At 29.4% G+C, this 23,484-nt stretch overlaps 3 protein-coding genes across 4 annotated transcripts in view; 2 read left to right on the forward strand and 1 right to left on the reverse strand.

The window, feature by feature from the left end:
• Positions 1–23,484, forward strand: part of LOC138938866 (uro-adherence factor A) — a 123,957-nt gene that overhangs the window by 39,056 nt on the left and 61,417 nt on the right. Inside the window, exon 3 of the mRNA XM_070306219.1 lies at positions 3,392–3,510. The gene's annotated coding sequence lies outside the window, so the exon portion shown is untranslated. The remainder of the gene's footprint in view (positions 1–3,391; positions 3,511–23,484) is intronic.
• Positions 6,753–12,856, forward strand: Ccha1 (neuropeptide CCHamide 1). 2 transcript variants are annotated; one of them, XM_070306225.1, is made up of 6 exons: positions 6,753–7,209; positions 7,738–7,897; positions 11,088–11,123; positions 11,246–11,504; positions 12,420–12,597; positions 12,756–12,856. In XM_070306225.1, exons 2-6 carry the CDS (start codon positions 7,819–7,821, stop codon positions 12,780–12,782), a joined length of 579 nt encoding a protein of 192 aa, XP_070162326.1. In that variant the 5' UTR covers positions 6,753–7,209; positions 7,738–7,818; the 3' UTR covers positions 12,783–12,856. The 2 variants fall into 2 exon arrangements, with proteins under 2 accessions (XP_070162326.1, XP_070162325.1); XM_070306224.1 differs by having other exon boundaries at positions 6,754–7,209; positions 7,795–7,897.
• LOC138938872 (neuropeptide CCHamide-2) lies at positions 14,160–23,474 on the reverse strand. The gene is made up of 3 exons (XM_070306226.1): positions 23,208–23,474; positions 14,786–15,054; positions 14,160–14,497 (listed from the first exon to the last, which is right to left on the reverse strand). The coding sequence occupies exons 1-3, from the start codon at positions 23,311–23,313 to the stop codon at positions 14,444–14,446; spliced, it is 429 nt and encodes a 142-aa protein (XP_070162327.1). The 5' UTR covers positions 23,314–23,474; the 3' UTR covers positions 14,160–14,443.

Below are 23,484 nucleotides of genomic sequence, written 5' to 3' on the forward strand. Positions count from 1 at the left end.
AAAAGAATATTAACACACTATATATATATATATATAATATATTATAGAACTTATATAGAATATTATTTTAAAATAATCTGGATACTCCTTTTTTGAATTAGCTACTTAATTATTAGTTAGTGAAAAATGTTCTTACAACACTAATTTTTGAATTATTGTAACAATTGTTATCTGAAAACTTGATGTATAAAAAAGATATTGCATACAGTCATATTTTGTGGCTATATTTGTATTAAATAAGTTTGATGTGATATATAGAAAAAGCGGACGTAAAAAACCCCACCCACAGTGTCTAAATAATAGTTATAAAAGCGCACGAGTATAACCTACTCTTCTTGTAACTAAGCTTTCTACATTTTCGCTTATAAATCATGCTAATTTTATTTAGGTTGTAATCATTTTTTGCGCCTTTAATCAGCTTTGATTTGTTGATACAATGATATATATCCGCGGTTCGATGTCCCCTACATTTAGGGGCTTATTAGGGCCGTGGCAAATAAAAAAAACTTAAACAGTAAGACTTAAGACGTAAGCGAATTGATCAATCACGGTCGAACAGTAAGGCAGCTATATTGAAACGTAAGCAACGCTGAAAATTCTGTATAGTTGAAATTCATAAGTCTTAAGTCTTACTGCTTAAGTTTTTTTACATCCTCGGGCCCTTATTTTGTAACCTTTAACGATATCGTTAGATATTACGTAACTGTTTTCCGATACCTTCCTGTTTTAGCTGCGTAACGCTATCGTTAAAAATTACGGAATAAGCCCCTTAATTACTATAAGTCTGTTAAAAACATATCATAAATGTATTTGAAACATTTTGAAAAAGAGTCATATAATTTTATCGATCAACATTAAAAATAATATTCTAGAAATTCGAATAAATATCTTCTTTGTTACAAAATATTATACAATATATAAAATAGTTATATAACAAATTTTATATAACAAACATTTTACATAACAACAATTTTGTTGTACGTAACGAACAATATTTAAGCACGTGTAGTCCCTATTTTCACTTATGAAACTACCAGTTTTCCGACCGAAACAGCACGTACATTTTAAGATCGTCGCAATATTGTCAAACTCTTCACTCTCTAATTGGCATTCATGCCGTATTCCATCGGCTCGTACGATGCATTTGCAGATAATACAAGCGCCACCGAAACCTTTCGACATCGTTCTTCACTCTGCATGTCTGATCTCGTATTTGTATTAACGTATAATCAGAATAAGAAATGGGACCAGCATTAATATCGCAAGCATGTAAAAACATGCGGAGGGTCGCGATGAAAGACGTAATGTAAGATTTTGCCAAAAGTATACATCATATCGCGATCACAAAAAAACGACGATACATGTAACATTGTAATTTAATTAACTGTCAGATTACATCGAATGTAAATGGCGATGCTAATCAGAATACAAAACTGACAGATATCAAAGTTTGTCCGATTGAATATATCTGACTGATTTGTCAATTGACAGAGTTAATTCAATGTCAATTCTGTACCTATCATACATTTACATCTTTGTCTTTAATCAGTTTAGTGACGCGAGTGTATGCTAATTATTAAAAAAATTAAAAGTTCTCTTAGTTCTTTTGATAATAGACTTCTTAAAAGATGCAATAACTTTGTCTTTATATTTTTAATACGTTATGCAAAGAAAAAAGAAAGATTAATACGTAGGAAGAAAACGATACAAAAGCGCAGTTATTGTACAATATAAAGAATTATTTTGCTTTTTTTGTGATTTGCTCATTTTTTAATTTGTTTGACATTTATTGTAAAATAGAAAGAATATTTTGAAATACGTTTATATATTTATATATATATTTGTTTAAACATAGTTATTGGAAACCTTAAATTTCAACAATAAAAAGTGGATTTTAAATGTATATTGCTGGAAGAGTTCAAATTTCACAGTTAAAAATCCAATCGAATAAAGATCCGATAAAAGCTCTGTCTCCTATTCTCTAACATGCTTTATCGTGTTACTATTAATATAAATTCCTATTAAATTAAAAAAAAAAGAATGCATTGGTAATAGTATACTACACATTTTTTTTTTTTACTTCGATTAATAAAAATATTTTATTTATTATTTCTTTTTGCATGATACGTTTGTATGTTTCGTATGATGCATATTTGTTTTATAAAAATATTATATTATTTTTTGTATGATCTAAATAACGATGTAGGAGGGGGGATAAATATATATAACAATATATATTTGCTATATGTGTTTGTTTGTTAAAAACTATTCTTTAAAAAGAGAAAAGTATATATTTCAAAATTTTCTACCTAAAATGTTCTGCAAAAATATATATTTGAAACTATCTTAATAAATATGTAATTTTGCAAAGAATCACCTCCCGTTTATTAATATCCTGTCTTGGAAAAACGCGTAAACACAAGATTTCGCGGGAGCGCGAGATTTCTTTCGGGCCTCGCGCAATTTAATGGATTGAAACATTTTTGCAAATCGTTAACACATTGTGCAAAATCAGGTTCGAAGTCTTTTGACGGCACATTTGCGAGGGACGAGCTCTCATAATGCGCGCGACGTCACGAAGTCGATACATTTATCACATCACGATGTATGAAGGAGCTTTAAATCCGCACGATTGCGAAAATGGAATATTAACAGCGACGCACACCCACGTGGTGATGCCTCCACGGAATCGACACGCTGTACATTTTACGCGGCCCGTTTGTTCCCCTTTTTATTGCAAGCGCATATCGGATGCTGCAGTGAAATGGTCCGTGTTTGCGTATACGACGCGCGCCATTCGATGTGCGCGATCTACGTGTTACGTTACATTTTCGAAATCTTGTTTCAGTAAATTATTCAATGATTCACGATGATACTCGTTTCGTCGAGAATACACGTTCTGCCATGCGCGATTCCGAATTTAACGTTGATATTCTTATGCCGGCACATGTGTTTTTCTTGGGAATTTAATAAAAATTTTGTTGTTGCGATAGAGGTGAATAAATAATTATTTAATAGTTGCGTAAATCTATCGCTCTTTAAAAACACGCGCGATAATAGCGAGTATAAATAACAGAAAACAAACACTTGTGTAACGAATATTTGGTCATTACGATTCTTCGATCGTTATAAGCTGCCTATATGATAGCCGAATGTTAACAGAGTTAGATATCAATAATGAACTGTTCAATTAATCTCATGAATATTCTGATTGGGTCGATCGAGAAAATAATAATAATAATAATAATAATAATAATAATAATAATAATATAAAATTACTTCCGCGCTTCGAACTTATCGAATTAAAACCGCTGTTCTCATCAAGGCGCGGCAAAGAACTGGGTAAATTAATTAAAACATAATATATATAAACGTATATTTTTGTTTGCAGGATATTCAATGGGAGGTCTTACTATTGCTGAATATTTTTTAATCTCCGGAATAAAGAAATCGGATTGATTATCGCGAAATCTGACATCGTGGAGTATCCGAGAGACCGACGTAATTCAGGTAAGTGGAACACTTCCTGCAAGCCTAATGATTCGGAATATTGCTTTTGACTTCTTGGAAATTCTTTCCGAGATTCATCGAGTCATTTAATATGCGAGTAGCGAGGAATTTCACTCGCAGATATTATAGGCAAATTATAAGCAGGAAGAATTCGTCAATTGTACAAGTCATTACTATTTATTCGATATTCTTTCCTCGAGAATTTAATTAATAAGACGAATATGTTTTATCAAATTAATTTCGCTTCTTTTACGATTGATTTATATCTTATATCGTAAATATCTCGCGTGGAATTTTTCAATAAAATTATATTCTATTTCAAACGGGATATAATAATCGGTATAATTTTCGTTAAATATCGAAAAAGATCGCTAGTATCTCGCTTACGGGGACGAAAGTGTTACACCCCATGCGTCGACTCCACGAATTTCGCGCCATCAAGTCGGCGCCGTAAAATTATATTAAACGTGAACGAACGCGAAGTGACGAGAGCGACTCAACGAAACATTCAAATATCATAGCGTTCGGATTCTTTATGCGCGTTTAAATTAAATTGCCCGTTTATTACCTTTCATACGAAGGGCCGCAAAAGTAATTGACAGCGAAAGCAACTTGTGCCACTCTTCCTTCTTCCGATGACTTAGGGTTTACGACTGGTCGCGCGTGTCCACTTTTCTTCATGATGAAACACAGCGGATGATACTGTGCTATTGACATAATTCTTCAGTGATGTGATATTGAAATGTTCGATATACTTGTGACGCACTTGAAAGTTTGATATTCCAACATGACTAAAAAAAGATCATTATTATTATTATTATTATTATTCTCTGATTATTATCTTAAGTGTCCAACGCACGATTATGAAATAAATCGCCTTAACTTTATAACATATACCCCACACTAGCTACATGAAAAAGTCGAGAAAAGGGGAAATCGCGAAAATGTAATCTGGTAGATCCTAGGACTAATGTTCAGTGAAAAATATCGTATCAGCATAATTTTAATTTTCTGATAAATGGATATTTTTCATTCAAAAATTAGCTATACAATCCACTGAGAAATATCTGCATTTTCTGTTAGATCAAACTGTGTTTCTCCGTATATAATAAACGTTGTATCAGGCATTAACAATCAAAAAATTATTGTATGAAAATCTAGTTGAGGTGAAGTTAAAAGCCTTTTTTTTTATTCCGCAGACGCGTTCCGATTCGAATCCTTATCTACTGATGCAAATATAATTAGGTAGGCTATTAACAGAGACACTTGTTATAATATTACACTTTTGACCCGATCCACGAGCGCCAGGTGCGTCGTCATCTGTCTTTATGTGCTCTGCGGTCTGACTAAGAATGTGCGTAACTACTTACGGACAATGTGTCCGCGATACGACGTACCTATACTACTTGCAGGTATCCGCGCCACTCTAGAATTATCCAGAAACTTGTTGCGCTTTTCCCTCACCTCACGATACACAGTATATAATCTTGATTTTAATACGTATAATTTGAAAAAAGAATATGATTAATTTTACATTTTTTTTAAAACGCACTCTTGTTTCGTTAAAGTACGTTGGTTACTTTCGTAGCAAAATACTTCTTTTTACAAAAAAATTAGATTTATGTATTTTATGTATTTGCTGTGTTCAAAATATATATTATTACTTCTCTCGAGAATATCTAATTACACGGCCAGATGGTCACTATGGGCGATATTTAGACAAGCTGCAGGTACTAGTAACGTTAGATAACGTATGTCACAATTTTTTAAAGGTATATATATTGCACTTAAGATATAAGATTATCACGATGTCTCCATCTTTTTCGTTGATATTTTATCTGATTTATATTATACAAGAATTATGTATATGTTGTAAAACATATATTGATATATAATAATAAATCGCGAGTCTTTAAATATATAATTACGTCAAAATTTCGATAAGAAATAGAAACAGACATCTCATTGTTTATATGCGATTATTGGAATCTGTACGTCATTGGAAACATTTATTGCTTCTGCTATATAAAGCAGATTGCAACTAATTAAAAGATTTATCTTTCTCGCACAAAGTTCGAAAGGACATCATGAATCTAGTTATTATTTTATTTGTATATATATTTGTATATATATAATTTTTTCATTTATTTATGAGATAATGACCACGATGTTTTATGAGCATAAAAATTTTCTTTAAACATTTTTCTCGCTTATGAAACTTCAAGATGTACGCTATTTATTTTTGTACTCACGCACTTAACTTTACATGCACTATTTATCTTCGACTAACGGATATGAACAAGAAAAGCAGTCGCGTAAATATAAAGCTTAGCGTAAATTTTGCGTATACTTTTATTCATTTATACGCCAATAAAACAAAGACTCAAGAAATAAGAAATAATATTGCACACATTTACCGAAACACAAATAGTTTTTGAACTGTATTGGGCAGAAAATGAAGAAACTTTGACAAGTTTAAATCGTAGAGATGAAAATTAATGACAGGACGTTTTATTATATTTTATTATATAACTTTTACATTATTTTAAGAATGTTAAATTTTAAGCGTATAATTTATTTCCTCAGAGTTTCAACGCTTGAGCTCGCGAAGATATTTAATGTAGAAATTGATCAAAGGATCCACACATGTGAAAGGAGTAATTCTGAAACTAAGTGAATTTGTTAGAAATTCATTAAATATACACTAAACATGTAATATATAATATGAAAAACTTTTCTCTCTTTATATATATGAAAATTAAACTCTGAACTTTGACAAAAAGATATATTTTAATTTTATCATATATTTTAATTTTTATTTAATTGTTTAAGAGTATTAAATATCAAACGGACTTTCTCAGAGTTTTGATGCTTGATTGCGAAGATATTCAATACAGAAATTGATCAAAGGACCCACATGAATGGGGATTAGGAATAATTCTGATAATTCTGAAATTGGTTGAACTATAATATATAGCTGGAAATTCATGAAATACATACTAAATGTAAATGTATGATAATAAACATGAGACTGCGAATGGAAATAAAATTATGAATTATAAAAGAAGCAATATACATAGTTAAAATTTTGATTATAGCAAAACTTGGGAAAAAATTTTTTTTCAAAATTTTATTAATTGTATTAGCCATTATAAAATAGCTATACCTAACCCGAATACATCGATAATCGATTTTTAAATAATATTCGATTATACGCGATATCTATCCGAGGTTAACTTCAAAATCCTAATGTTATGGTAAATTTCCAATTAAAGTCCACCCACGACGATTGTTTTTGTTCGCTCGCGAACGAAGTTAACCGTCACCGACGCAGGTGCGCATCCTGAGGGCGCGTTGATCAACCACCCCACCATGTACCACTAAGCTCGCCGCCGTGTACCGCCAGCGATACACGTCTATAAAAGCGGTGGTCGCATCGCTCCCCGGCTTTGAGTTCACTCGCCGACCCCTTCGATCGAGATCTACCATCCTTTCGTGAGCAGAAAAAAGCCCTTCCTCTCCCCCCGATCTGGTGAACGCGCGCAGGACGCGTCCGTACGTGTCCCGCTTATTTCTGCGAGGGTGAACGCAAGTGACATACCTATACCTCCATTTTCCGAGTGCAAGAAAAATAGGAAAAATAGAATTCGAGAGGGAGAGGGAGAGAGAAAATCGTCATCGGAACGAAATCCACACACAGTCAGTACGATAGCTTGAAATATACTTGAGATTTCCTTTCTTTTGTTACTTTTTATTTTATTTGATAAGAAATTTCATAAGAAATGAAAATAGAAAAAGTCTACAAATATTATTTAAAAAATCTGCAAATTAAATAAATTTATGTTAATAAATTTTTTAAATTTAAACTGAGGACAGTAACATTTTATAAGGGCACTTTTATATATATATATATATATATATATATATATATATATATATATATATATATATATATATAGAGAGAGAGAGAGAGAGAGAGAGAGAGAGAGAGAGAGAGAGAGAGAGAGAGAGAGAGAGAGAGAGAGAGATTAATGCTATATTTAATCGATGTAAATTTATAATATATAGGGAAGAAATTTATATTGTACAAATATTTATTTGTCTTAATAATCGATATTATTAGATGAAAAAATCTATAGATGAGAAAAATCAGAATAAATCTTGTTTTATAATTTATCTTTCTTATTCTCTCTTGTGAAAAATAAATTTCGCTAAACTGACTTACAGGCGATAAACAATCGCAGGCCATATTTCCCGAACGTATCTGTTTGATTATTTACATAGTAAAGCATCAACTGAGATTATCACATGGCGTTGACTTCGAGAAAGCTCCGAAGGACGATCTTCCTGTTGATCTGCATTCTCTGCTTCGCCGATTACGCGGCCGGTAGGTACAATGCAGTTTCCGCCTCACATTTTAGTTCTTTTTTTTTTCTCTCTTTACGTTTTTCTTGATCAGTAGAAATTTTAATCGAATATTAGAATTTTTATGATAAACATAGTATATCTGTTATATATAATAATATAATGCAGGATTCTAATATTCTAAAATAGATTCTCGAATATTAACAGAAAATACATAAAAATTTTGTGTAGCACATTCATTTCTATTATCGTAAAGCGATATTAAATATTAAAAAATTACACTATATTAAAAAATATTAATTATGACGAGCAGAATGCAACTTGAGTTTCTTTTTCAAATATACAAACTTCTATTTTTGTAACATGTAAATATTAAAACCGGTATTCTTGAATTAATGAATTGGCTTTCCCTCGAAAGCAGCTTTTGGAATATTTAAGTAATCAACAAGGCATATATACGTTATTATTAAATGGATTTATCGATGTGTTCCATACTTTTTACGTTTATTTTTATATGAGCTTAATATAAATAGTTAAAACGCATTGAAATTAATCTGTAATACAAATAAATCTTCTCAAAATTACAGTTTAATTGAAAATCAAGTAAATAAATTGTAATCGTGTACTTGTAATCCAATCTCGATATAAATCCAACTAGCACTTTATTTAAAAATATATATCGATTAGCGATGTTTCGAAATTCGATCGAGGCAAAATATCAGTTTAAACAAATAGTCCTTTTTTACGTGATATACATATTTATAAAATCGCGATTAAGATAAATATAAATCTTACAGTGCGCGGTTGCATCTTATTATTATTTAATCGCGGTTATATGTTTATTACGTCTAATGTAGAAAAACTTGAGAAGATAATATGTCAACATTAGCGGGAACATGTCTTTGTAAGCAGGAAGATGTTTATTGTAATTTGTCTGTGCATCGGGTGGAAAGTAATTATTCAAGACAGTGCAATATCTGTAAACTATTCCCGGATGTATAGCTATTAATTTGGGATGAAAAGGATATAAAGTTTATTGTAGTGTTTGGAACGCTAAGTGGATTATCATGAGGAAAGCTATAATATGATTTTGTTGCCATAAATTAATTGGGAACTAGTGAAAATTGGAAAAGTTTAATTTGATATAAACTCGACATTTGCATACAATAACTCGACATATTTTTTTATATTTATCTCCTTTGTGCAATTTAAACTATAAATTATGCACAAATGATCAATAAATTTTCTCTTTGGGCAGAATTTATACCATCAATATAGTGTTGTATTAACGTAGCTGTGTTAATGTGTTGAATTATTAAAAGTTTAATAGAGATTTCTGGAATAGAATGCATAAATTTACAATGATATTTACATTACGATAAAATCCTTATGAATCTCTCGTGAGAATATTCGAAAGTCAATTTCAAATTGGATATAAAATAACATATATTCTACTTTTACTACAAAAAATTAAATAATCATTACTTTTTATAAAACGTTAAGAAAATATTAAATATTATTTCGAACATTTATGAGAGAGGGGGAGAGAAAGAAAGAAATTTATTTAAAATTTTATTTATTTTATATTGCATATATCTCGAGCCTTGCTAAACATATACAAAATATTTGTTATTTAATTACCCATCGTCTTTCTTACATGACACAATGAGAACTTATGAAATAATAGAGAAGTGAGGAGAAGTTTTTATATTTTCTGTAGGAAATACGCGATAGGGCGTATTTATTAATTTCGGGTCAAAATTTGGAGAGAGAGAAAGAAAGAGCAGAAATTTATAATTATACAATAGATTCCGAGTATATACGTGCGAAGATGTAACGATTGAAATTTAATTCATATTATTTCAAACAAGAATCTGAACTTTTATCTATTATATTATCATAGTCCTTTGCCAGCCGCCTCCTTAAATGATCATCACGATCCTTTGTATGAACAAGATGAGCGTAAAATATTACGGTACGAATCGGTAAAGACAAATGTAATATTCAAATGGCATCGATTTCAATAAATATCAGAGTAACCTTTGAAAATGAAAAGTGTGTAGGGACCCAGAGTCTTCTGGACATATTATACATATATTATATGCCATGCACAAAGACGACAAACTCGATATGCGCGATGGATAAAAGCGAATTTCTTTTATCCCGCATTTTGCATGTAAAAGAGATCCATCGGGACAACGAAAACAACATCTATTGGATGCTGTTTTCACATTTTGTTTCACGCGCGAAACGTGAATAAATATTTTTACTTTCGATTCCATTTGCACCTTTCGATACGAGCAGTCTTTTAATCCGATTGTTGCAATTTCAATTACTTCTTACTTATTCGAAAAGAGGCTTATTGAATTTTTAGTGGATTGTTATTCCCGATATATTTTACAAATGGAGTTGTCGCGTAGACGCAGAGACTATATTGAAATATCATCATCATTGAAATACATAATTGTAATATTAAATGCTTACTTAAATTAAATGAATTATTTTAATTTTATATCGTTAGTATCTATGATTTTTTGACATGTTAAGAATTTTTTCATAAAATCTTCGACTTCCTTTACGTATTATTTTTCGGAATAAGTAAATTCTTACGATGAGAGTATAATAAAATTTGAGTTTTCTCTCTCTCTAAAGCGCGACGAAATCATAATAAAGAAATAATGGAAAGTCAATTTTACGAGATATTATTTGCCCTAGCATTCATTGCATACAAGGAATGTCGAAGCGAGCTTCCCCATACCGTTTATAAGCGGTTCACAAGATCGTTCTTAACGCGGGAACATCGTCTGGGGAATATAATAGTGTAATAAGCGTTTTCAAATAAATTTTTATTACATTCCTTTTCAATGCACTGAAGCACGGTTTCTGTTTTATCCACAGTTAAGTGTTGGCCTTAATATTGTATTATTCCTACAATTTTGGTTGAATTTTTTCATGCACCGTCTTATTATAATGTGTTGTTACTTCAGATTAAATTTCCGATATAGCTTATTTTATCTAATAAATTAATATCCTACACATCACACGTACATCCATACAAATAAATATTTATTAAATATTGCTTTCTATTTTTATCTCTACTCATCGCCGATTATATGATAAGATGTGAAAATATTACTGATCAAAAAGAGTCTTGAAATAGTATATTATTCAATATTAATTATAAGTAATTATAAATATTACATTTTATTCAGGATCCTGTCTAAGCTATGGACATTCTTGTTGGGGAGGTACGTAGTTTTATATTAATACTTTTAATAATAATAATATATTTTTATCGTGAGAATAATATAATGTCTGCACATCAATATATCTATTTTTAATTAGTTTGTACGATGTAAAAAAATTTTAGCGCACGGGAAGCGCAGCGATGCAACCATCATGCCCATTCTGACAGCCAAGAGTTTGTTGAGCGGATCCCCGCAAAACAACATCGCACCTTCTTCCCAGGCACAGTTGATTTTATCCCGCTTAATTGCCGGACAACAACCCGTATTACCGTTGACGGATAAAGATTCCATTAGATGGAACGACACTCCTAATTATAAAACTTTTATCCAGTCAAAGTGGGGCACAGCACTACTGAATTATGATGACACTGTATCAAACAGGTGAATTTTTTATGGGAAACAATATAGGGAGCATCAAAACAGAAGATTTTGACAAAAAGTTTTTTACGAAAAATATACACCACATTTTTTATGATTATTCTAACTAAAAATACTATTGATGTTTTATTTACACAAAGGCTTTTGGCATTTAATTTATCTGAAAAATTTTAATGAACATTCTCTTGTATCTCTTATATATGTTTTTATATATATATATACGTGAAACGTTGGAATACCCTTTTAATTAAAAAATAATAATAATATATAAATTATTTAATTATATAATTTAAAAATTAGATTCTTATAACTGAAACGTTGTAATAAGTACAAGAAACGCAAACTGCGATCGAATAAATGTTGAACAACTTTAAATATTTTTAAGATAGTCTAATTCTGAAGGAATAATGATAAAGTTATGTAGAATTATAAGAAACTAAACAAGTCCATTTTACAATTAGCGAAGAAAAAGTAGTTTTAAAGGGTAGATTTGATTTATAAACTTTGAAGAAACTCGTTAGAAGTTTTAGGCTTTGTTTTATGAATCATTATATCCATGGCTAAATTTTCCATTTTAACTAAAAAAAATATTGTATTAAGTCAATCAGTGGATATACAACAATTTAATAATTCTAATTTAATATTATCTAATATCAGTATCTTTAGTTTTGTGTAATTTTATCATTTATTCGTAATTATTTCAAGTATAAAATTTCTATTCATAAATATCTTTTTTTTTTTTTTTTTCGTTTAAGTTGAATATTTACACTCTGACAAATAATTTATATCTTTTATAGATAATACCACACATATTACAAAAACTATTTTTGTAATTCTATTAATATATTAATAGATAGAGAGTTCTATTAATATATAAGTATAAGAGACTAATATAATAATCGCAACACGAATTTGCAGAATTCCAATTAACAACGAAAACGAAAACAATAAGCGCAAAATAAGCAACGTACAAGGTACAATGCGTAATAGGAACGAAAAATTTGAAAATATTCCAGATGGAATCTTGCTAGTTTCAACTGATGAATATGATAAGCCAATTAATAATCCTCGAAAGTTAGACATACTCAAATTTCTGGTATGTCTTGTATTTTCATTAACAGTTATTGAATTTTTTAATTAAATTTTTTAATTAAATTTTTAATTAATGTTTTTCTAAATATATTTTAATTAACGTTTTTCTAAGTATCTACTTGTTAAATATTAACGCTCATTTAACGATGCGTTTGTTTTCAGAATGAGAAAAACGGAAATACGAAATAAACGAAACGTGAAAGACTGCAAGATACATGAAAAAGAATTTTCAGAAAAACATCTTGCAATCAAAGTAATAATATAATAACTCTCTGTAAAAACGTATCTATATGTTTCTTATTAAATTCCTGTTTGATTTAATGTTCTACCTGGATTAAAAACGAAAAAAAAAAAGACAATTTTTACTTGGAAAGCTATACTTTTCTAAAATAAAATTATCAATGATAGTGTAATTCTTTTAATCGCGATATAATTATATAAAATGTTCAACGAGATAGTAATTAGAAAAAATAATAAAAATTTTAACGGTAGTAATTTCATCGATTACTACCGTTTCATTTCGACTAATGTGTGAGATTGTATATCTACTACTGATATGTATATCTACTACTACTATAGAGAGTTCTGGTTATCTATGTGAAACTAAAAGAGCTTTCTACCTTCTTCCTACTCTGTAAAACTATCGAATAAATCTGAAAGCCTGATTTTATATTAATTTCTGTGAAAGTCAATTACTAAATTTAAAAAGAAGTATGTTAATAAAAAATCGGATAAAAGTACATGTGTATATATACAATATGAAAATATATATAACACAGTCTCAAATATTTAATCCCGTCTTAAAAGACTCAGTGTTTACCAATATTTATTTCATTCATTTCTTTTTTACATAATAAATTAGAATTTATAAATGCGGTTATTGGCATATTAATTTAAATAATTAAATTAATCAATATTAAGTCAAGAGAAAGATACAAAATTAATTGAATTATTATCATATTTCGCGTGAACTATAAAGTAAAAGGAAAAAATATACATCATAATAATATAACATTGAGGCATAATTTCTTACTGTATAATTATATTCGGGGTATAAAAATAATAAATAATACATATATTATAGTCGTGTAGTTCAATAACTTGATCAATTCTAATGCGGACATTTATTTCGCAAAAATAAGTCATAATGTGTCACCAACTGTGCCATAAATGTTTATAATGTGTTTACATACGATAAATTTTTATAGTTCATCGCCCGATTTTACAATATACTATCGACTTTTTGACAACAGACAATAAAACAATTTGTTATTACGACAATGGGGAATGTTACCGACACGATTCACGCAGCGTTCGCGTTTATCTGCCGACAATAATATCATCGTAGAATATAGTATCCAGAAGAAACAATTTCAAAAATTACTGTTTGTTATCTGTATTCAATCAAACGGAGTTCGAGAATTCGCAGAATGATAATGATCTAATATATGAAAGCAATTTAGGTACGCAGTCTATGCGCGCAAGATATTCAAATTAATATTACAAAATACAGAAAATATATTTAAAATAAAAAAAAAATCTGTTATAATCTAATAATTTAAATACGTAGATGAATATATAGACAGTTAATGAGACAACCATTTAAAAAAAAAGCTATATTATCCTCTTTTTAGCTTTGCTATAATGATTTATAACATTAAATGATATTTATAATATTAAATGGAAAATATGATTGTCGTATTACGGAAAAAATACACAATAATAGTATAAATTGATAGTCGGAGCATAATTAAATAATCTAAATAACAATCAATTCCTTCTAAATATATACGCGCGATACGAAACTGCTTAATCTTGACGCGCGTAAATAGTTCGCCTGTACACTCCCTTTATTTATTAGTGATATCTGTTTCTGTGCGATGCGGGCGACGATGAGATGCTATCTGAAAAATATAGTATGCATACCATAAGATATTTTTTATTCATCATTTCTAAATATTTCTTAAATATTAATGGGTTAAAATATCCTTCTTTATTTTCATAATTTCATAATAGTTGTTGTTAACAGCTCAAAATATACATATATATATATATATATATTTGAATCTGTTACTAATATAAAAGTTCTATCTCCTTATTTTTATTGTTGGAGGATCTTTTTTACTTATATATTCTATGTCTCTTTTCTCTTTTATTGTTAGTATTTATTGTTAGTATTATTCTAAACGTACCCATCGATTAAGTAAAGACGACAGGGGATAAAGATCGAATTGTTGTGTGTCTTTGCGAGTCCGTATGAAAGGTAACGACTTGTCCGAACGTTCCCGAAATTCATCATTTGGAAGAACGTAGAATAATTCATTGTCATCGTTTGGCGACGGTACATTGGATTCTTGAAACTTCTGGTTACGACTTTCTTGCACCGTGTCGTGTCGCATGGTCGAATCGAATCTTTTACCATGACCGCCGAAACAGGAATGTCCAAATGACGCGCAGCCACCTGTGTGACACATCATAATTATCGATATTAAATGCATGAATTATTTATGTAAACGCACAATTGGTATGATGTTGATTGCAAAGAAAGATAATAATTTAAAATGTTGGTTATATTCAATATGTGCGTTGGTGATGTTGGTTATATGCAATACAATACAATAAATTCTAGTTAGGAATTTGCATTCGCAAAAATGTTTTCAGGCTCTTACTCGCTACGTCTTTTGTATTGAATAAGTAATCTTCAAACAAAAAATTTTTACAGTAAGGAATATATAATTATTTATTCATTGAAAGTCATTGTAGAGAATAAGACTTAATATTAGAGCGAAAAGTGAAGAGTTATACATAGAGACTAACTAAAAATATTTGTTCTCAAAAAAATCTTCTGTACATGGTTTTCTTGGCGTAGTCTTTTCCAAGTCATACCTCTGCGAACGTAGTTAATTGGTACTCCTTTGGCCAGTATTTCTTTTTTCTCGCGTTGCGAAAGAAATTAATATCTAAAAAAAAAAAATAAACGATTCTTCGATAGTTTCGAGATCTTTTTAGGTCCCTATGTATATGATCTCTTATGGAATAATAAAAAGTATCTAATTTTAGTAACTTATGTAAAATATCGGATAATCGAGAATCAGAGAAAAAAAGAGACCAAAATATTTAAAACTATGATAAAAAGATGCTACTGGTGTATCTTTTTCGGATAGCGAGATTGCATTTTGAAAAATAAATAATCATATATTCTTCCTTTATTGATACCATAAAAATTTCCTTCGATAGTCGCAGATCTTTGCCACTCAGAATATATATATACATCAATATCTAGATGATATATGATATATTGACTCAAATGTGTCTATTTGATGAATGTTGGGGAATTTATAAAGCCTAATATAAGTTTAAAAGTGAGATAGTTGTGCGTTGTATTTTCTATCTAGTTAATAATAAAACGAATACGCAACCGCGTTATATTCATTAAAAACGATTGCGGAATATCGATAATCCAAAAATAATGGGTTACATAATCTAAGTTCTTTCTGTGAAACTCTTTTTAATTATATAAACACAAATTTGCAGTATTTTATATATTTATATAGAATTGATTTCTGAGTTGAAATTTGAAAAAAATCAAACTTTCCATTTCGAGAATATATTAATGTTTGTTACTATATGGAATAAGTCACAATTTATCCCGTCTTTTAATGTAAATAAGTACTAAATAAGTACTTCCTGTAAAAGAGAAATTATTTATGAAATTTATTTCTCTTCAACACGAGAAACCAATTTTAATTTTCTATGCGGCTGTTATCTAGCAAAAAATTCATTGAAATGCTTGTCACGTAAACAAGAATTATAATTTATCAAAGGAGCACACAATGTGTTTGATTTCAAAAGTATTCTTTGCATATAAAAAAAAAATCATTACATTAAATTTAATTTAATATAATTTAATTGAAAAAAACAATTTTGATTTTTCAAATCAAAAATCTAAAACCCGTAAAGATAACAAATACAAAAAATAATTTTTGATCTCAGAACAAATACAAGCGACGACAAAGCCAATAAGAGTGCATTAGTGACTGTGTTTCTAAAGTATTTGTAGTACAACTTCTCGTGAGTGTATTTTTATCTACGATTATAAAATATGATATACACACACACACACACGTGTATGTCACGAGAAGTGTAATGTCAATATCTTATATTCTGCTTTCGTCTTTTTATCGTTGCTTGGATTGAAACATGTAGCTATTGTTTAAATAAATGTATATATACATGAAAAGTAATGAATTGATAACAGTACAATATTTTGTAATTTTTCGATCAATGCATTTATGCATATAGTTTACGCATTTACACATTTAGCTTACAGATAAAAGTATAGACAATCTTGCGTATGTGAATCTCTCCTAAAATGTCAACGAGTAAATATTTAATTGAATTATCGGACAAATCTTGGGGGTCAAGCGAAAAATCGACGGGCAAAACCGATAAATGTATAATCCGTAATTTGTGCCGGAGCTGAAATTACTCGTGAACGATAAAGGAACAACTTGCTCTCCGCACAGAACTGCTCACTCAATTACTACCTGAAACGAAGCTGATTAATCCACCATCGGTTTCGACCTTTCTTCTTCCGAGCAATCTCGTTTTTATGTGTGTCATATTTTTAAGTGTTTTACAATGTTACGAGGAAATTCGTTAAGCGCTCACATCTTTCTTCCATTTTTTCCACATAAGTATGTACGTGACACTTGACATTGCTCTCGATAATATAACTGCAATGTAACCGCGCGCATAATTTATTATCCACATTAAGAAGATAATACATTCGCGCGTATCAAGAAGAAATATTCGCGCTCTTCGACCTTTTCGATAAATGTTCGTTTGCACTTTAGCCGCGCATCTGGATTCATCATCGTTCACGAAAATACTCGTCACGGTTGAACAATTCGATCTGAGCAACCGCTGCATTTACAGTGAAATGGACTGGTGTATTACGTAATTCCATTCTACATCTATACAGTGTGAATCTATCAAAGTGCATTTCACCGTAACACCAATAGCGCGCACGAGTAAAAATTTCGATATTCTATCTATAAAAAATCGCTATTAACTCTTGTTTGCTATTAACTTTGCACCGCCAACTCTTGTAGCGATTTATATAACTTGCAATTTTCTAATAGCATCTCAGAAATTTAATGCAGAAATATTTCTACGCGAGGCAACGGTACAACATACAAATTACATATTTAGAAATTTAGATTTTGGTTGTGAGTAGTATTTTTGCGAATCGAATAACAATGTTTATCTCGTTCTTACGTGCTTTTTTTTTATATTATTTGTTTTTTTTTATCTCTCGTATTATCTATATTTATATATATCTCTATTTCATATATTTTAAATATTACAGAATTTATCAACCCCTTATTATCGTCATTAAATATATAGGATATCTCTCCCAGAGCTCTTTTCGGATACGTTTCGTAAATACATTCTATGTACAAATCGAATAAAGTCTGAAAATTGTTTTAAATTTTCTTGTAACCGGTACAACCATTTTTTTCACCTTATAAGAAGAATAACTGTTCCAAAAATATAGGAAAGTTTTCTGGAAATTTCCAGTCTTTCTTTAGTTCCTATATGCTATCTACACTTCCTCGCGTTACAATTATTAAGAGAGATACAATATCGAATGTAAACGCGATATATCTTTATTTTCATCATTGCTTTGACGATTGTATATGATTGGGTAACGCATCGTTGTAGCATACACATTCATTTTATTTTTCGTGTAACTGTTAATTAATACAATTTGCTAACCGCATGAAACATGTTCATTCAAAAGAACATTTGTATGCAACAGTTGTTGCAGATAAATAATTCTGAAAATATACAATATATGTATGTAAGTATATGTGTGTCTGTGTGTGTGTGTGTGTGTGTGTGTGTGTGTATAATATTCATTTTTCAAAATTTTAACAAGTATTAATGTAATCTTTCTTCTTGTTAAGAATGACTTTACTTTAGGCAATTCGTAATTAGCAAAAAAATGTGGAACTAATTTTTATTTATAATTTTATATGTCGTATGTTGCATATAATATAGTAAACATTTGAAGAGGTAACATACAAATATGTAAAATATATATATATATATATCGTAATATACACAAATATGCGACACATAAAATTATGAATAGATTCCTATTTTCAATTTTATCGAAAATTATCAATTATCTGAAGTAGGATTTATAAGAAAAAAAAATATAATAAGAAAATATAAATATTAAAAAATAAACAAAAATTTGAAGAAAAAGAAATTAAATTGACACCAATAAAGCTCTATCTTCCCTTCTTTAGAACTTCGTTGCTCTTCGATGTAGATCGAAATGATGTTACGGCTATGAACAATCTAATAAGAGCTACTGAGTTAATGCCTTTTTTTTTTTTGCTTAAAGTGTTTTAACCGATGTCGATTATGTCGATGAACTAGACACTGATGTCCGAAAGTAGACACACGGAAATATATTTGTCAAATTTATTTTAATATTTTTATACATGGAACATTGAAGGATAAATCTGTAAATTTTAGTTTCGATATTGAAAATTAAACGCATCCAACTCAAGACTGATTATTGCAATAAATAAGTAAACGGTTGATATGGCATAAATTTGAATAGATATATTAAGAGTTACCAAATGCACAATTATTAATAATGTATGCATTATTTGCCTATTATACACACCTAATTAAGCTATTTTATTAAATGTTAATTGTATCGCAATTTTCTGCATCGATATGACTTTTACTAAAGCAAAATGTAGCCAATTAAGTTATTAATTTTCGATATTTAGAACTAGAGTATCAAAACTAGCTTAATATAAAGTTAATTTATATACCATAATCTATATTATTATAAGATATACTATATTAACAGTACATTAACGGCTCTGTATTAACATACTGTATAACATTTAAATCAATTTGAAAGTTCTGAATGTAAAATATTGTTTTATTTATCATTAAATCTATAGAAAACTAAAACAAGATAGATTCTCCATATATAATTGTATGTACACATTGTATCCATAATAGAAATATTATATACTAATAATAATTATACAATAATAATTATAAAAAAAAAATGGAAAAGACTAATATTTATAAGATCCTATTTAAAAAAAGTTAGAGATTAATATATAATTAATAGATATCATTTTAAAAAATTATGCAATTCCAAAGTGGATCAGTATTAAATGACAGTTTGATTTCTATTGATTGTCACGTGCATAGTTTCACGACCTCGATAATTTCTATCCACAAATCCTACGCTTGTACTATTCCTAGCTCGTATAAGGAGCGATAATTGTGTCACGGAAACATATGAGCAAACAGTCAATGCTATTATATTATAACATTTCGTAGTCGCGAGAGTTAACGGATTTGACATTACAATAGAGCACCGATAATACTCTTTTACATGAGTCTTGCATAGAATAGCAGAACTTCGAGACAGCAAAATCGCGCAGAAATAATCTCTCGCTTGCTTCGCGAAGTCCCAGATCGAAGTTGAGCGCGGACGCATGCAATTGTCAAATCTACGATGATCTGAATTTTACATCGTGTATTGTTTAGGTTGTTTGTACTTTCAGGAACGGAAATGAAATGATTAACGTTACGAAACTAATAATGCCCATAGTTTCATCACTGCTACTTGTATAATATACAGTCTCTCACATAAAATGCGGTTAGTTTTAAATGATTCTATGAAAGTGTTTTTTTTTATTTTTTTTTATTTTTTTTTATTTTTTTTAAATTGATAATCGCCATTTTATTTGATTTTGTAGAATCTTTTTTTTCTAAATATATAAATAATTCAAACAGACGTGCCAAAGATTAAGTAGCGTAAAAATTACGCATTTATTTAAATAACAAGATTGTTTCCTCTATTGATTATTAAATGAATTTTTTAAATAAGATTATATCATAAACAATTAGTTTATAGATCTCGATATTTCGAATTCTTCATATTTCACGCAACTCGTTAACGTGTATCCGATGTAATTGTGACAGAAAAAAGATTGATATATCATATTCCCTGAAAAATTATATTTTCAATGCTTGTACAATAAGTTTTCTCTCGAATCCATTTTGATGATTTGACTTTGTCAAATATGAAAAGTGGAAACGATCGGTCGAACGTCATACCGACGAAACAATTCGGGCATGGCGACAAGCGAAATATCAAAGCGTTGTTCAAATTATAACTTTTACGAAAGCACTAAGCTGAAAAAATAGAACTGTCCCGTAAACACGCAGAACAAACATCATACTTTTTTGACGTTTTTGACGTATTTACATTTTGACTTTTCAACGCGGGGGAGTAAATATGTAGGAACGACACGCAAAAGGATAAAAATTTTGCATACGATCATCGATAGCGTATTGGTTATGGCTATTTATATATTATATATAATAGAAAATGTTTTTGCAATTAGGAAAACATTTTATTCTTTAACTTATGGTTATGTATATTGTCTAACAAGTTATACAGTTACAATGTAGATTCTTTTCATATATAAATTATTAATTTTATATTGTTAATAGCAAAAAGGAATAAAACATATAGAAAAATTATGTATTTACGAATACATTTAATTTATTTTAATATATATAAAAATAATAAAGAGATGTAAGTTTACGCGAATTTTCCCCGATTACTAAATTGTTTGCAACTTCTTCTCGATTGTTTCACATTAAAAAAAAAATGTAATATTTAAATTAAACTTCTTTAATCGCGAATTTTTTCGAACCATTAAAAGCCAGACGCAGGATGATCGTGCGTAAGTTTCACAAAAAAATCGATTCTTCTGTGAAACTATTCAATGGGCACAAGGAACGAATTTTTTTTTGATCCTATATCAAAAATATGTAATTTCTTAATTCGAGATTTATAAATTTGATAAAATCCTTGTACCCCCTGAATAAGTGTAGGCGAGAAAAATGTCTGGGCGAAATCGCTGAATCGAACCCGAGTATTTCGCATACCGGGGGACTACTCTTATCTCGGTATTATTTAGACCCGACATCTCGATACTTCTCATTTGGGGGGGCTACCATAGCTTAGTGGTAAGAATCGTCATCCGGCAAGTAAAAGACCCGGATTCGATTCTAGATTTTTTTTTTCTTATCTACGCTTCTGCAAAGGGATAAGAGAGGTTTATTAAAATTATAAATCTCGAATTGAAATTTATATATATTTTTGGTATAGAACCAAAAATATCGTGCCCTGTGCATACTAATCAGTTTCATAGAAGAATTAATTTTCTGTAAAACTAATGCATGATCATCCTGCGTCTGGCTTTTAATGCCCGCAAAAAAATTAATATTTGTGTTTTCATATTAATCTTTTTACTTGTTATTTAATTGTACTTTGCATTTAACTGATGGACACGAATTTTTAATTAGCACACGCGCAAAATACTTTATCATTCTGTGTTTGTCTCTTAATGGCTTGCAAAAATTCAAATTTATGTTTTTACATTAGAATTGTGTTATCATATTAATCTTTTTACTTGTTATTTAATTGTACTTTGCATTTAATTTTTAATTAACGCTCAAGATACTTTGTCAAATAAAAAAAAAATCGTAAAAGTTTACCTGGTATTACCGTCACTGCCTAAAAAATAAAAAAAAATCTATTTCGATCAATTATTGTCGAGAAAGTTTCACGGTACATCTTTTAACTCGTGATATGCAATTAAAAAGATATTAAAATGGATAATTATAAAATGATTCTATAAAGATATCTGTAAGATATTAAAATTTAATTATAAAATGATTAAAATAATAATACTTTAGTTATCATTTTTTTTAAACTATTGAAAGTGTGAACGTATGGAATCATTTTTCGTTATAATATGTGCAAACAGAAGCTGAATTTACAGATTAATTAACGAAAATGTTAATTAATGAAAAACAAACTCAATATACGTCTGAAAGTTTTTAAAATTTTAAGTCAAGTAAATTGATTAACTTAAAGAAAATGTATAAACGTATATAACATAAAATCTCATTTCGTTCTCAACTAATTTTAAAAGTTTAGCATATTAATTTTACACATCTGGGTACATATTAATTTTTGTTATTTTATATGACATAAGAAAATTAATTTAAAACTAAATAAATGATTAATTTTTTTTATCTATTCTCAATGCCTTAATAACGATATGATCTCAATTAATCAGAAATGGATTAGAAAATCTATGAATAAAATATGAAACCGAAAAGATCAGAAAAAGATATCGAAAACCGAAATGACATATATATATATCAGAAGTTCATATCGTAGTAGTAATCTTTAAAGACATTGAAGATAATTAATTGTCTTTTTACAATTCTATAACAAATTATTCGACAGAGATACCGATTACTAAGATAGATCAAGAATGATATAAAAACATATTTATCTCTTTATAGTGATTTATTTGCAAATTCGTATGGAAATAATCAAATTCCGTAATACAGTACCTGACTACTTTAGAAATAATAAATTATCACTGGATTTTTGTAGATTGTAGATTATTTTGATCACGTCTTAAATTTGGAATTAAATGTATTATAATAAGCAAACACATATGAGGAAATACTCACGTTTAGCGTACGCCTTATCGCTGACGGAAATCAAAACCATTAGTAAAACGAAGAATAGGTAGAGCGAGAAAACGGGACCGGAAGTCGCGCGAAGTTTACTTCTCATCCTGTCGCGATGGTTGTCAACGGCGTGCTTCGCTGTTGTAAGGACGATTCCCGAAGAAAGAAAACAGTTTACGGCTTTTGCCTATTTGCGTACGCGAATGACGAATGACACCGAAACGAGACAAGACGAGACGAGACGAGACGAGACGAGACGATGCTACCCCGTCGAGCA

The sequence above is a fragment of the Polyergus mexicanus genome, unplaced genomic scaffold (genome assembly GCF_030449975.1).
Source record: "Polyergus mexicanus isolate NDT 795.1 unplaced genomic scaffold, iyPolMexi1.0 SCAF_13, whole genome shotgun sequence".
Lineage (NCBI taxonomy): Eukaryota > Metazoa > Arthropoda > Insecta > Hymenoptera > Formicidae > Polyergus > Polyergus mexicanus.